General features: G+C 24.9%; 1 protein-coding gene and 1 pseudogene across 1 annotated transcript; both read right to left on the bottom strand.

The window, feature by feature from the left end:
- Positions 1-1249: 1249 nt before the first annotated feature.
- Positions 1250-3673, bottom strand: LOC113557711 (annotated as a pseudogene).
- A 2987-nt stretch (positions 3674-6660) lies between these two features.
- Positions 6661-14920, bottom strand: LOC113557712. The gene is made up of 4 exons (XM_026963267.1): positions 14291-14920; positions 13565-13633; positions 13082-13174; positions 6661-6789 (listed from the first exon to the last, which is right to left on the bottom strand). Exons 1-4 carry the CDS (start codon positions 14918-14920, stop codon positions 6661-6663), a joined length of 921 nt encoding a protein of 306 aa, XP_026819068.1.
- Between the last annotated feature and the right edge of the window lie 3071 nt (positions 14921-17991).

The raw sequence follows: 17991 nt of genomic DNA, 5'->3' as shown, positions 1-17991 counted from the left end.
AATTGTACCACATCATTTTAGGTAGTTCAAAATATTATAACATAACGTTCCTACATATTTAATGGTTATTATTACGATTATTTACTATGATTATTTGACGTAATACACATTACAAATTGTATCATTGATTTGTCCAGATAATTATTATTTTTATTTTTAAGTATATTTGTTGGTATATTACGCATACTTAACTATTATTTAATATGGAAAATTATTATTATAAAAATATGAATATTTTTTTTTTTAATAATAATATATAATAAGTATTAATTTTATACTATTACCCGATTGTCTTACCTGACGTAGTTAACACTAAAAAAAAGGTATTTGTGGCGAAGTTTATATGCGCTCACATAGTGGTTAGGTTAGGTTAGGATAGTTATGTGGTTTATGACTGGGAATAACACAATGCATATGTACGGTACCGAAAAGTGAAAAACATAACTGTAGCTCTTTCAGCTAGGAATTTAGTATGTATCTCGCTTTTAGGTGTAATGTAATTGTGTTCCCCAAAAGGACGTGTTCTGCTAAGTTACAAAAAATATCAATGTTGAAATAATTTCCACAAGTATTGATAGTATTGTAATTAATTAACATCATTATCGAAGTAACGTAATTAGCAAACGAAATACCAGTAAAAATAATTTAAAAAATCATACACCTAATATAAGTCATGGAACTAGTTAAAGTGCGATACATCCGAATTGCATGCTAACTATTAGAGAGGTCTTTATTAGGAGAATTGCATGCTCTGTATAATTGTACTAAATAAAATAATTTAAATTAGTTTTTCACTGAAGGAAAGGGCTTTAGTTACATTAGAGAAGATAATACTGTGAATATTATAAAATTATATAATCAATTATTCCAAACAAGGTTAAAATAATTAAAAAAATAAATTAATACAATTTCATTGGAAAATTATTTTTCATTTAAGTACATCATTAATCATTATTTTGTAATAGTCCACACGATTAATAAAATGTTATGTTATACGTATTGGTATACAACTTTTACGTTGTTATTTTTAATAACTAATAATTGATCAACGATATACCTGTTTAGTGTTAAAACAAAATTAATTTCAGTGTAGGTGTTGAGCGATATGGATAACATATAACAATCAACTGTTTGATATCCGCCAATTGTATTTTACATTAAAATATGTATAACGTGTATACCTACATATTATTATATTATAATAATATATATCTTCTCGTCGACGTTTTTGATTAACAGCTACCAGCGGCTACCATGACTGTTGCCACTGTTGGCCAGATCGATAGCCGGTCGAGTCTTCACAGTCGTCGACAGAAACTCTTGTAATTACGGGAGTGATATTAGTACCGGTAAATCGGTTAATAGTGTAAAAAAAAATAATAATAGAACATATATTTTATACTATAAAATTTAGTTCATGAATTAAAAAAAAAAAAATATTAAAATAATAATCGGTCGTCTAAAGGTTGATGACCTCTTGAATAAAACATTATATAATACCAATTAATAGGTATCTATTATATTCTCAGTTTATAATTTTTATGTTACTTATATTCTGTAAAAATGTCTTAAAATTTTGCTTAGATTCTAACATAATTGGATGATTCTTCATTTGTATTATTGTTATTATACCAATAATAAGTAATATTAGTATCTATAAATAAAACAAATATATTGATTTTAAGCATTATTTACCTATTATTATAAATTATAATTGTATTTAAACAGATTCAAATAAATAACTAAATTAATAAACAATTGCATAATAACTGATTTAAATAGGTACTTACTGATACAACAAGATTTAAATTTATATTGAAAATTCCAAAAGCTGTGATTTCGCTTGATTCGTGAACTGATATTTGGTTCATAAATAATTTAATCTGATATAACCATTTAGAATTGGTGTTGATATGTTGTGAAAAGTATAATTATAATTTACATTAAACAAGTATAATTTAAAAAATATGCTCATACTATATAATATACTATTACTTGGATTTTTAGGTTGGCCGATAAATTCGATATCCTTATTAATCGTAAATGTGATATCATTTTCCGTTTCTGTAAAAATATAATTAAAACAATTACAATACCATCAAATCTTTAAAAATCTCATCGTTTTGTATAAAAAAACATAAACATTTAAGAAATATCTAAATAAAAATGTGATGATATATGATATGATGATTGAACTATTGTCAAACAGAAATATTAAATGTTTATACTTCATAAAAAAAAAAATGTTCTGAAATCAACCATATGAGCTTAAATAATATTATAATTTTTATTTAATAAATACATATAATTTTTAACGAATAAAATGTATTCTTAATTTAATTATTTTCTAAGTCGACATCATAATTAAGTGCTCTAATATATATACCTAAGAAAATAAATAAATTTATGTTTTATATTATAGATTAAAAATAAAAGAAGATCCATACAAGATAATAACATAATTATATTATACTCTGTCAATGCTATATTATTGAGCTATTATAAGTTCATAACTTGTGTATGAATTATAGGTAATTAGCAACATTGAAATATTTTTACTAACGTTACCTTTTCATGAACACGCGATGCGGCTATGATGATGGATAAAACCAATATGACATTTTGTAATTGAAATATGCATGGTAAATATTTTTGTAATATATTATTAGTATCAAAAGCAACAATATAATAATAAAAACTTAATAGCACACTATAATAACTAAACACAAAGAATCCTAATAGGATTTTTCCGTAACCGTTACTGAATGTTCTTAATAGTTCCGATAGCTCGGCGTGTAACAACTGCATTTTATCCAGCGTCATTTCTGTTATGGAATGTGTCAATTCACTTGGAGTGGCTAAAATCCGGGTAGAAGATATGTCCATGTATCATTCAATATTTGATATCTATACTCCAATTGTTTTAGGAAAAAATATGAAGGAAAAATTGTTGAAACGTCCATAATAAATTCTAACCGAATAAAATACACAACGATAGTAGAGATTATCAATGGTCTTTGGTGGCCACAAGTATGCAAGTAATGATGAAATAGCAATGTAATATATGAACGTGAAAATGAAAATTATGTTCCAATAAATGTTCTTGGGTGAAATCTGGCGAATCAATAAAAACTTTGGAAGTGATCTTAGTTTTCGGTCGTACTCGATTATACCATTCATCAACCTACAAAAAACACTATGTTAAAAACAAATAACTTATTTTTATTTTAGTTTTGTAGTGCATACCTAGTATTACTATGGTAAAAAATGAAAATGCATCATATAATATTTATTCTTTTTATTACTTACATGTTAATTTTCATATCTAAAATGCAGGAACATGAAAATTTATTTTTATATTTATGAATAATGAATTTGAATTCATGGACTATCAATCAGATAATTATATAGATTTTAGAGGATAATTTCTTGTTTTTATTTTTATGTTTTTAAAATGAAATAATGATAAGTATGTTAAAAGAAAAAAAAACAGTAAACAGATTAGTAAAGTTTCGAATTAATTGCGTTTTAAATCACCGAAATTCACTCACCTTGCTATTTATTCTACTCGACAGTAATCATCAAACTTCAAATATTCGTATTTTTATATACGTGTAAACGTACAGTAATACGCATGTACTAATTGTTTAGTAGCGTCGGTATCTTATTTTTTTGTTAATTTATAGATATGAAACATTAATGGTATTATTGGTATTATTTGTCTTACTGTATCAAATGTAGTTCTGATATTCTTGATGCAATTATAATTGTCCATACTTTGAATACGTATATTAAATGAATTATATCACCACGTTTGCAATCATAGTAAGAAAATATTATTAACACGATCATCCGTAAAATCTCAAGACATTTATACACAAAGCCTGTACTTTTGATTAATAACCCATCCGGTTGTAATATGTAATTTATGTTAATTATACCAATTCATTTGCACAAGTATAAAATAGTTCTTAAAATTTTTACATAAGCAGTCGTCATTTTAAGAAAATGTTTTTTAGCTACTAAATTTAGATTCGAAATAGCTGATGCCTATTAAGTTATTAACAAATATTTGATTATTTTAATGTGATTATAAATTAAATATTTCCAAACCGCTGAAATTATGAAAAATAGATGAATATAGGAATTTCATAAGGCATTATTATTTATTTAGGTAAGTCAATAATCATTATACTGTCAAAGTTAATAACACCGTCAATGATAATTGTATATAAGAATATTATACTGAGATAATATGATAATTTGATAAAATAGAGTATTTTATTTTATATTCTGGGTGCCTATTTCACTAAAATATTTACATCGTTCTGTGGTACGTCAGTATTGACTTAAAAATCCGGTGCGTACGAATTGCGTCCCGTATAAAAAGATATAAAAAGGTATAATACTAATTGCGTCACGGGTTTTACTCGAGCACGACTGAATTGCGTCCCCAGTAAACTTGTGATATCTAAAATGTATAAAGGCGAAATTATTGATTATTCTAAATTATTTTAGTATTTCCGATTTAATAAAAACGATTACGTTAAAGCTTTAATAAGTTTCTTGTGAGTTACGTTTAGTAGATGACCAACACAATTATTGTCGCAGTACAGTGCCAAACTGTTAACAGTCCATTACCCTACATGTGTTACATTTTTAAAGCCGATTATGGCGAGTGAAATGAATAGTATGTAGCGAAAAACAACGTGATTTATTTGTTATTGACCAGTATAAATTTCGATTCCACGAGTACTTAAAAAACAATATTCAACTGTGGTGGTGTTGTAAAAAAACGTGTAAGTCTTGTATTCATTTAAACTCCGTTATAAACTCGAGTAGCAGTTTCGAACAACAGTGCTATTCGAGATTCTTGAGGAAAATCAGAAGTAATATTTCCTGAATATGTTTATGTGTTGGAGTTAGAAAATTACTACGATAACCAAATTTTAAGATATAAGTTATAACACAGTAGCGGCGTAGCTGAGGGGAGCACGGATGTATGCCCCACCCCTTGAAAATTTTTATTGTTGATGTTTTAATCACAGTTATAGACTGTATAAGTAATAAAATAATACAATTATAAAAAATTGAATTTTTCACGATATTTTGTGATGTATTACAATTTTTAAATAGCCCCACTCTAGATTGAGGTCCAGCTACGTTACTGTTACACACATATAATTAAATTATAATAGACATATATACTAAAAAATAATACACAATGACTAAATTAGTAATTACTACTTAATATTATAATATGTATTTCAAAAAATGTCAATGTCATATAATAAAATATCTGTCATTCAAAATTTTAATAAACATAAGTATTAAATGTTTATAGTAACATAATACTTCATAGGCGTAAATTTGCCTTGTTAGAAGGGTATTATAAACATAGAACAGGCCCGCGGAGGGCTTCGACCCCGCACTCCCTACATATACATTTTACAATTTTATTATAACATTTATTATATAAAATGTATACAAAAACTTCAAAATTATTTACTTAACGGCGTATAATATATACCTTTTTATCGTTGTCGTTATAAAATATTAAAGTATAGCTCAATCATTTTAATTGTATTACAAATTTACAATACAAAGTTCATACATAAAACTTAAATGTTCACATAACACATACCTATCGGCTATCGGATATCCTGATTAGGAATTATGTTTTACATTTTATAATTTTTTCTAATAAATAACCTTAAATTTCTTGAAAAATTTAAAAAAAATGAAGGGGGCCTGAGCCTCCCAAGTCCTCCCCAATTTACGCCTACGTAACACTTGTTCCAAAATAAATCATATGAAATTAAATAAAAAATGTCATTATAAGCGCAACAAATATGGAGTAAAAACCGTTTTACCAATTAAAAACCTATCGCTTAGATTTTAAATTTAACGCAACAATATAGATAATATTAAAATGTAGAAAATAAATTTCAGGTGTCGAAAGTTTGTATACATATAACCACGGTGTGTAAACTCTAGTCGGTTTACTTATAGTAGGTACTCTACATAAATCTACCTAGTTGTTTTATTTTTAATGCCTAAGAATCAGATAAAGTAAAAAAAAAAAAAAAAAAAAATTGTTGTTTAATGAGTTATCAAAATGTATTTGTATGAAACTATGAAATATAGTTGTATTAGAACGCAATCGCACACATTTATTGTAAATGCCATTATAATATTGATAAATAAATAAACGTCCACTTTTTTCATTGCTTAATAAACAAATAATTATATATTAAATATGTACAGGCACGTATACAGGAAGGGGGGTTTGGGGTTCAATATAACAATGCTATCAAAAAGAGCTATACAAAATAATTACGATTGTCGCAATATATTGTACATATTATTTTATGAGACTCTTAATTTTATCAATATACTTTATTATAAAATAAAGGTAGTTACGATATTTTTATTTAGGTACAAATGGCTTAATATAGTTTTATATAAATACGTTAAAAAAAATCTTTTGAAATAATTGAAAATAAGATAACCCACTGTTTTCACTCTGAATTATTTTTCGTACGTAAAAATGTATTAATTATCAATTAGTCAACTTTTAATTTTTAAAACACAACCCATAAATTAATTAAAAGATTGATTAGTTCTAGACTATGCAATTAAAATAGGCATGTTAAATTTTCAGACAGTAATATTTTTGTTATTTATATTCTTTATAAATATCTGTAAATTCTCTTCTAATTGTAACATTATTGGATGTTCTTGCATTTGTATTATTGTAACTAAACCGATTATAAGTAATACAAGTATCTGTAAATAAAAACACTTTATATTATTTTGTATCATAATAAGCTATTCAGCTTAAATAAATTTAAAAAAACAATTTAAGTTACACAATAATTAAATTGCACTGAGGCTTCCTCTGTTTTCCGGCAATGTAACTCTTGTCCGTCATAATTATGACCGATTTCGGTAAAAAAAATGATTAAATTATTTTATGTATTTGTTGAAATTCCCTAATCCTGAATCCATCAAATATCGTAATTATTACGATATTTGTACAAAACCTTGGATTACAGATAAATTGATCAAAAACAATAATCTAAACCTTACCATATTACTATTACTCACATAGCTATAATACATATTATGAATTAAGATATCTTAAACCTTGATTCATAAAGCCGGTTTTATATTTTATACATAGTACATTCAAGTATGAATATAACATATGTTGTAGATATTATGGTTGTTGTAAAGTTAAGAGAATCATATAAAAAAAAAAAAATAATAATAATAAATATGTAATAATATTACACGAAAAATTAAAAAATTCAAACATATTTTAAAATATTCACTGTTAGATTTCAAAATTTTAACATATCGATAAAAGTGTTTTTGAATGAATTGTGAAAAAGTGATTCAATTTCTTATTTGTTATAAATAAGTCATATTTTATAAAGTTTTTGTTACTTAACACTTGAATTTTACAATATTCTTTGATCTGTATTTTATTTAAATTGTATTAAAAAAAGATTCAAAAAAGGTCATAGCCTATTTGCGTCCCAATTATATTGATATAATCGATATTAAAATGTTACTAAAAAAATATACATTGATGTTTATTTTAATTTAATAGAAGTATAAGTAATAAGTAAATTAGGTATACAATTGTAAATAATATAAAAATTCAGAAGTTTTACATTTTGTCAACTAAATTATAATTCAAAATAATAATTTCAATAATAATTATAATAATAATAATAATAATTTAAAAAAATTGTCATGATAATAGTATTATGTTGTATACTTATGTATGTATACTTTATATTGGTAGTAATTTAAATGACACTTATAATACAATTTAATGGTGAAATTTTGTTTTTTTTTTTAAACTTTCTATTTGTGTTTTTTTAAGTATTCTAATTTTAAATGTTTTTTTTCTGTAATATTTTTTTGTAGAATTAATGCTATTAATCAAGATATATGTATTAATCTGGAATGATTTTATGAAGTTAATGAATTGGAAAATATGCGCATGACTAGAATAAAAATATGAATCAAAGTTCGAGTGAAAAGCTTCACATGCATTTGTTGTTCTTTGTATGCTATTTGAATATTCAGACCAAACTGTCCCCATCCCACAAATAGTGAGATTTATTATACACTATAGTTTATCGATTTTAGTGATTTTAGTAGATAATATCAATAATAATTATATAGTTAACTTGCGTTCCCAAAACGGGACGCAAGTTACCGGTTAAATTTACTACCTGAAAAATATACCTTTTTTGGGACACAAGTAACATGCAACCAAAATCCGAACTTACAAAAACACGAAAGGTGAGTTTCATAAATAACAAATTCATCTAGTGTTGAAATAATAATAATAATAGTGATATGATTAATTTAAGGGGTTCTCCAAAAAAATAAATATAAAATAGGTTATGAATTTTTTCGGCGTAAATTAAAATATAACTTTTTGCGAAAACAGCTATGGTGATAGTTTGACGAGTGTCATTTTCTTTTTCCCCAAAATAACCTTGATCCGATAGGTTTTACTAGTGTTATGTTAGATAATACTTCAGGACTGAATTGCATACTTACTGATACAACAAGATTTAAATTTATGTTGAAAATTCCAAAAGTAGTGATTTCACTTGATTCAAGAACTGATATTTGGTTCATAAACAATTTCACCTAGAATACACATTAGGAAATTTTGTTGTAGATAATAATTGTGATAGTACCTAAATAAATTAAAATAATATAATTTTTATTTTTTATTAATAATTACGCGCATTGTCAGTGACGCCATAAGCATAAATCAATGACTCAACTCATAAAATATAATATGTAGTTTAAAATTTATATTATGAATAAAAGAAAAAAAATAATAAATAAATATAAAAAAAAAATTATGATCATTAATTATACATTCATTAACATAAATGTTAATTTTTAAATTTCTAGGGCTGAGCAATTGTATATGGCAAACTTCGTTATGTATTATTAATATTTATTTAAGGGAACAAGAAGTATAATTTCATTAAAATAATATGATAAATTACACTTATTATATATATTATTATTTACTTGTGTTTTTAGGTTGGCTGATAAATTTGAAATCTTTATTAATCAGAAATGTGATATCATCTTCCGTTTCTGTAAAAATATTTAATCAAATAAATTAAATGTCATAAAATATTAAAAAATTCCAATAATTTTCTATAAAATAACACGAGTATCTAAGAAAATGTTAACATTATATATATCCCCCATTAGCCGGTTTTTTCTTTTTTGAAATATTTCAATTTAATTATGGAAAATGTCTTACAAATTTTAGTTATTTATAATAGTAAATACGTTTATGTTAAATCAACATTAATATGTTATCAGTATTTTTGTTTTTTGTTGTTTTTAATTTTCAATAATTCAAGTTAAAAGTATATAGCTCCCTTCATTAAAAAAACCCTGAATACGTCTTTGCATATAATTTAACAAAAATAATAACCTTAAAAATTATAGTCAAAATATGATTTAATAATTGCTTATTTAACTGTTATCGAATAGAAATATTAAATGTTTATACTTTATAAAACAAACTTGCTCCAATATTTAAAAATAATAAATATAAATTTAAAAAATACATGTAGTTGAGATAAAAAAAAAAGTCACATTTTGTATAATACTAAAATATCAACAAAATAAAATTGTGATTCTATCATAAAACTCAATTTATATATTTCATTGTGCTTCAAGTATTTAACAAGTAACCGAGTTGTGATTTATCAGAATAAAATATATTATAATAATTAAAAATATTACGTTGAAATGTTGACTTTAATTATATGATATTAGCTTAACCCACTCCAACATGAATCCAAAGCGGCAAAGCAGTATATAAACTAATAAAATAATTAAAAAAAAAAAGCCATACAAGATATAAAAAGGACAGCAGTACATTATAAGATTATCTATATTATGTAATTATACTATATTAAAATGCCATAATTCGATTTTTGTATAAATTATAGTTAGATACTTAAATTTAAACATTTTTACTGACGGTACTTTTTCATGGACACGTGATGCAGCATTTATGATGGGTAAAATCAATATGACATTCTGTAGTTGCATAAGGTATGGTATGCATTTTTTCATAATATTGTCAAAATTAAATTTTATTATTTTTTTAGAAGTAATAGTTAAAAAATAAAAGCTAAGTAGCATATCAGTATAAGTGAATTTAAAATATCCTAATAGTATTTGTCCGTAACCCTCACTAAATATTCTTAATGGATCCGATAGTTCAGCGTGTAACAATCGAAGTTTATCCAGCGTCATTTCTGTTAAGGAATGTGTCAATTCCCCAGGATTGGTTAGAAACCCGGGTAGAAGATATTTCCACGAATGATTTAACATTTGGGATCTATACTCCAATTGTTGTAGGAAAAAATACGAGGAAAACATTACTGAAACTTCGATGAAGAATTCTAAACGAATAAAATACACGGTAATAATATTGATGTTTATGGTCTTCGGTGGCCATGAATGCAGAATAATTAATATAATCGTGATATAATAAATTGTTGTGAAAATGAATATTATGTTCCAATAGTTTTTCTTCGGTGAAAGTTGGTGAATCAGTAAAAATCTTAGAAGTGATGTTAGTTTTTGGTCGTACTCGATTAAACCATTCATCAACCTATAAAAATATTATGTGAAATTATTGAAAAAAAAATTAATTCAATTATGTCATGAGGAATTATTATTTATTTAGTTAAGTCAATATCATAATACTTACATAGCCAAAAACATCGAAAAAAGGTTAGGTTAGGTATTTGTGTATGAAGTTGTAACGAACACGTATATTGCACATAAATGCATCGCTACGCGCCGCCAAGGAGTCCACGCCCAGTCGTTTAATAGTCGTGGGTACAGGCGCAAGTCTGTACTGTCCGACTATTAAGACCCTTGCGCCGCTGCCTTCCCTTGACCCCGCCATCGCCGCCATCGGAGTGAAGTGCGACAGTGAGCGTCACCGCCGTCCCACTAGTTGTCATTGCCGTTGCGCCCAGCCGGTATCACTATCCCACTATCTCCCCCTACCACCCACTGGAGCTGTATTCACGTGAAGTCTTTATATATGTGTCGATGTTCGGAAGTGAGCTTGTGAATTACAAATTGTATTTATTCATATTATATTCAACTATACAACAAATCGTATTTATTCATATTATATTCAACTATACAACAAATCGTATTTATTCATGTTATATTCAACTATACAACAAATTGTATTTATTCATGTTATATTCAACCATACAACAAATTGTATTTATTCATGTTATATTCAAACATACAACAAATTGTACTTAATTTATCCACTATAATACGTTAATGTATATTATATTATATTTCGTATACTAATAAAAATGTATGTGAATGAACTTATTTAAAATATAACGTTTTTGAGTTCGTTACTAAGTTTATATGGTTCGTAATAATAACAAAAAATTAATGATGATTGATGGTAGGTTTATAATCCTGTCTGGTGTTTTTTCTACAATTAATGTTAGTATGTTTTGGCTTATATTTGTAATTAACAAATTTTGTAATTATTCCGGTTACAAGTAATACAAGTATCTGTAAACAATAATATTTTACTTTATATTTATTATACTAAAAAGATTAAAAAAATTATAATTACAACATAATTAAATTGCACAGGGATAACCTCTGTTTTCCTCCAAAGTAAATCTTGTCCGTCATCATTATGATGAACTGGGGCATTATATTGAATTAACTTATTTTGCTTATATAGTAATAAGTATATTCTTTTTTTATTAAAATATTTTTTTACATTAACTATTATTGCTTATTATTATTATTACTTTTTATTTTTTGATACCTACCCTAATATTTGAATGAATTATTTATTATTAATTATTTTAGTTGTATTATTTTTAATTTTTTCAAAGTTTACTTAATTTTAAGTGACATTTTATATAAGCTCAACCTAAGTGAGCAATTGAAAATTTTAAACCACAAGAAGATCATTTTACTCAGTTATTCAGACGACATACTTTTTTTAAAAACGAATATTTATTTTGTAATTTATCATTAAATATTCACAATGTTATAGGTATTTTTGTAAATAAATTTAAATAAAAAAATATTAAATCGTTATCCCAAAAAAGACACTGACAATAACTGTATTTATATTTTTTATAGTTACCTAATCGTATAGAGAGACTGAAACCTGAAACCATCTCGATTAAGTTTAGTCATTTAGATAACCTAATACAAGATAATCATATAAAAATACACTGTACAATTTTATTCTATATTTTATTATTAAATAACGCAATATTAAAGTTTATTTTTCTCAACTTTTATTAACCGGGACATACTTAATGATCAGGAAGGACACCGGGACATGCCGTTAAAAATGGGACTGTCCTAGTCAAATCGGTACTATCCTAGTCAAACCGGGAAATATGGCGAGCTTAGCAAGTTATAGGTATTATGATTGTGTAAAGTTAATAGATCGGAGTTTAAAAATCACTTACTTAATGTATAATAAATTACTGGTTAAGCGTTAAATGTATACACTTATTTCTAAAACAAAATTATTCCATAAAAAGTACAAAAAATCAATCATTTTTAAACAAACTCAAACGATTTCAACATTTCAATTTTTCAACGAAAATTTTTTTGAATAAATTCTTCATTTCATTTTTGTTTTAAATGAATTATATTTTATGGAGTGTTTTGTTAATACGAGTACATACATATACAAATATTCTCTGATCTTACTTTATTTACCGAATTAACCCAGTAAAAACTAAAGATGAGTTTCATAAATAACAAATTCATTTAGTGTTAAAATAATAATAATATTAATAGTAATATGGGATATAACTGATAATAAAGAGTTCTCATCAAAAAATCTGAAATACTTTCTTTTTTTTTTGAGGAAATTGGAATATAACTTTTGGTGAACGGCTATGATGATAATCGGACGATGGTCATTTTATTTTAGTTTTATTTTGGTTTATGTTAGATTAAAAATTCAACGACTGAATTGCATACTTACTGATACAACAAGATTTAAATTTATGTTAAAAACTCCAAAAGCTGTGATTTCGCTTGATTCAAGAACTGATATTTGGTTCATAAACAATTTCACCTAAACATTAGAATTGATGTTATAAATAATTATGTAAGTTAATAAATTACAATCATATAATTTTTTTTCTTTATCAATATCTACGTTAATTATTAGTAATGTGACAAACTAACAAGAATATTTCAATGACCTAATTCCTAACATATAATATGTAATTTAAAATTATTTGATAATTTTAAATTTGTACTATGAATAATAGGAAACATCAATAATTAAATATAAAAAAAAAATTATGGTAAATAATTATACATTTATAAACGCAAATTTTAATTTTTGAATGTCTAGGGTTAAGCAATTGTATATCTAAACTTTGTTTTGTATTATTAATATTATATTAGTGAAGTATAATTTAATTTGAATAATTTGATAAATTACACTTATATTATTTACTTGTATTTTTAGGTTGGCTGATAAATTTGAAATCCTTATTAATCGTAAATGTGATATTATCTTCCGTTTCTGTGAAAATATATAATGAAAAGAATTATAAAATCATAAAATTTTATAAAAATTCAATTTTTTTTTTATAGCAATAACATAAGTATCTAAAAAATTTTAACATTAAATATGTGATGAAATATGATACAATGATTATCTCTTTAATTATCGTCAAACAGAAATATTAAATATTTATACTTAATGAAAAAAACTTAACCAATATTAACTAAAATTCATTACTTATTAAATTATAATATAATATTAATTTTAGAAATATATTATAATCTTGATTTAATTATGTCCCGAAAAAGACTTTTATCAAAGATCAACGAAATAAAATGTTTAAACATAAATTACACATTAAATTGTGATTGTAAATATTTTTAACTATCAACCCGATTGTTATTTACCTGGGTAAAATATATGCAATTAAAAAATATTATGTTACATTTTAACTATAATTATATGTCATAAACCTTATCAACTCTTATATATACCCAAGCAGTGTACAGATTAATGAATGATTTAAAAATAACAGGAGACCCTTACAAGATTAAAAAGAACAGCAGTACCTACATTATTAGATTATCTTTATTAAACTAATGATGCTAAATTATAAGGTGATTTATTTAAGTATAAATTATAGGTAGTTACTCAAATTTGAATTTGTTTACTGACCTTTTCACGGACACGTGATGCAGCGATGATGATGGATAAAATCAGTGTGACATTCTGGATTTGCCAAAAACATGGCATACATTTTTGTATAATATTGATAAAATTATATTCTACTATTTTTCGAGTGTAAATAATTATAAAATAAAAATTAACTATCATAACCATATAAGTAAATAAAAAGTATCCCAATAGCAATTTTCCAAAACCCTCACTAAATATTCTTAATAGATCCGATAATTCAGCGTGTAACAATCGAAGTTTATCCAGCGTTATTTCTGTTAAGGAATGTGTCGATTCCTCAGGGTTGGTTAGAAACCCGGGTAGAAGATATTTCCACGAATGATTTAACATTTGGAATCTATACTCCAATTGTTGTAGGTAAAAATACGAATAAAATATTACCGCAACATCTATGAAGAATTCTAAACGAATAAAATACACGGTAATAATATTGATGTTTATGGTCTTCGGTGGCAATGAATGCAGAATAATTAATGTAATCGTGATATAATAAATTGTTGTAAAAATGAATATTATGTTCCAATAGTTTTTCTTCGGTGAAAGTTGGTGAATCAGTAAAAACTTTGGCAATGTTGTGAGTTTTTGGTCGTATTCGATTATACCATTCATCAACCTACAAAAAATTATCAGCTATTAAATATAAAAATAATTTTTTTATTGTTTAACTCATAGTAGACAAGTCATAAGCAGGTGATGACATTGTATTTTAAAGATTCATATCAAAATTTGAACTTCACTGCTTCACACAAAAAAGTGGTTCAAAAAATATTGTCAAAAACATATTTGATTTGCGTTTCTAAATTTTTGAAGAAAAAAAATAATAGAATTTGTAAAGTATTTACTATTTTTGTTTCTTAGGGCCTTTCTTGTAATGTTCGGTTAAGTGTTCGGTTAACGGATTTTATGGCTGCAAATGAGTTGTGTACCAAATACTGAATTGTATCCCTCAGTTTTTTCGAGTTACACACAAGTTTTGTCTAATTAATATAAATAATAAGTAAAAATAACTACATAAATAATTTTAATAATATTTAAAACTATGCGAACATTTAAATGATACCATTTTTATAAATTCAAATTGTGAAATTTGTCTCATAAAATATATGTGGGTATTTATATAAGCTTTTAAATGAACAAATTTCTTGAATTGAATTTATAAAAAAAATTTTATTTCAATTAACGAAACAACATACTTTATTCTTATGTAAAACATCGATTTGTATTTATCAGCACACAACTTGTGTAAAACTTCATAAAACAGTTGAGATCCAACTCATTTAACTTCGAATTTTATTACCCCCGTAATTCTATCGATTAGCGTTTATGGACACTTATTCGGACATTGTAAGAACAGCTTATAATTTATTAAATTTAAAAATGATTATTAATCTTACCTTATTAACCATGTTTCTGACATTCTTGATGCAATAATCACTGACCATAATTTGAATACATATATTACATGAACAAAATCAGTATTTATGTATAAATTGTGGGTGAATATTATTAATAAAATCATTCGTGAAATTTCAAGACATTTATATATTAAGTCCGTATTTCGGATTAATAATCCATCAGTTTTTAATTCGTAAGACATGTTAATGATACCAATAAACTTGCACAAGTATAAAATAACCTTTAATGTTTTTTTATTAACAGTCATCATTTTAAGAAAATGCTTTTTTGATTACTAAATGAGGAAACAAAATATTTTATACTTATAAATAAATATTTGTTTCTATAATGCAATAATAAATTCAATTACTCTAAACCACTGAAATAATTGAAAAATAAATAAATACAACTTTATTATGTCACGAGAAATTATTATTTATTTAGGTAAGCCGAATACACTGTCAAAAGTTTAGGTTAGATATTTGTATTTGCAATTTTTGTAGTAAGTAATAATAACATGCATTTTTATGTCTATGTCTGGTTTTTTTTTCTACAATTATTTCGTATGTTTTAATTCAATCTATATTTCACATCGTGTGACATTTTTGCAATACAAACATTTTAGATATCTAAAATGTCAAAAAAGCCATTTCAAATCGTGCAACTAGTTCTATTTTGTGGAGAGCAAAATATACTTATTACTTTTGTGTCATATTATTTATAATGATATGCCTTAGTGGTATTCCGGTTATCACTATATATTATGATAATTTAGAGACAGTTAAGTGATAAATGTGTTCCCAATAATCTATCAAATACTAATACTAAAATAGATAATTTAATTATCAGGGCTGAATGATACATGGGATCTAATCGCACGACAATATAGGTATATTGTTTTAGTATAAGTAAAACAAAATCTGGTAATGATTCAGAGCGGTTATATTAATATAACCGTATTATATTGTAACAAATTAATATAAGAAAAACCAGCTTAAATGTTAAAAGTCAAGAATCTCGATTATTTACGTTTGAGAGTAATCGTTTATTCGTAACTTGACAACAGTGGCGGATTTAAGGGGGCCAAAGGGTCACGCTCCCCCCCCCCCCTATTGGCATAAGTTAAATACATATTTAAAACTATTGTCTATTTGTATGTATTTATTAACTACTGAAAAAATTTGAGATTTGCGTTATGGACTATGCCCCCCCCCCCAAAGTTAAATCCTGGATCCGTCACTGCTTAACAATATGCAATAAAATAATATATTTTTGGAACGCAACTAGGTTATAAAATTGGTATTCTTGGACTTAAGTATACTATACGCTTTTGAATTTCAATATAATTTACCTATTAAATAAGATTCGAGACGCAAGTAGTACGCCTCGGTATAAAATTTACTTTGTTGTTTATTTTCCTCCGAGCTTGTGGATTGTGACCAACATGTAAGAACATATCTTTAATTAAGTATGGTTAGTCAGAATAAATATTAAAGTAGTGAAATATTGTATTTGAGTGGTCCAAATATGTACGATATGTATAAACGCAGCAGAACTTTGTGTGTGGAGTGGTTGTAGTCTGGTCGCAGTGTTGTATTATATTAATGAGACAACACAAAATTATCCAAAAAAAAAGAATAACATTTATATTATATAATATGTACAAATATATTTTTTTATTTAATCACAAATATATATAGGAATAAGATATTATAACAAAAACAATTACACATCAATAAATATATAATATAATATATAGTATTTATTTATAATTATTTATATAATTTATGTATGTACTACAGATAGATAATTTTAAATTATTTAACTATCTTCTGATTATGTTGTTTGTGTTGGGTTTAGAAAATTATTACAATAACAAATTTTTAAATATAAGATATTATAATAAAATATAAATTATTATATAGGCGAATAAAATCTAAAAAAAAATACGCAATGACTAAATTGCATGTTTAGTAATGTATATATCAAAAAAATACCAATGGTATGTCTTTCTTTCAGATTATTAATAAATAGAAGTATTTAATACTAATGATTAACTTTTTACTCAATTAAGTCTTATATGACACTTGTTTCAAAATCAACCACATGAAATTAAATAAAAATTCATATTATGAACGTAAAAGATGGTAAGTAAAAATCGTGTTTTACTATTAAAAATTTATAAATTCAAAATTAATTTTACCACCGTCTAGGTAATAAATTTAACGCAACAATATAGATACTATTAAAATGTAGTAAATATACTATTTTAGATGTCAAAACAC

This window comes from Rhopalosiphum maidis, chromosome 1, assembly GCF_003676215.2.
Source record: "Rhopalosiphum maidis isolate BTI-1 chromosome 1, ASM367621v3, whole genome shotgun sequence".
Taxonomy (NCBI): Eukaryota; Metazoa; Arthropoda; class Insecta; order Hemiptera; family Aphididae; genus Rhopalosiphum; species Rhopalosiphum maidis.
The sequence above is the reverse complement of the archived record's forward strand: the minus strand, read 5'-3'. Positions and strand labels throughout refer to the sequence as shown.

Coding starts and splice junctions, on each gene's coding strand:
- LOC113557712 (XM_026963267.1), bottom strand. CDS start 14,920: ATGAATGGTATAATCGAATACGACCAAAAACTCACAACATTGCCAAAG. Junction 13,634..14,290: donor CATCACGTGTCCGTGAAAAG/GTCAGTAAACAA, acceptor ATATTTTCACAG/AAACGGAAGATAATATCACA. Junction 13,175..13,564: donor CAGCCAACCTAAAAATACAA/GTAAATAATATA, acceptor TCTAATGTTTAG/GTGAAATTGTTTATGAACCA.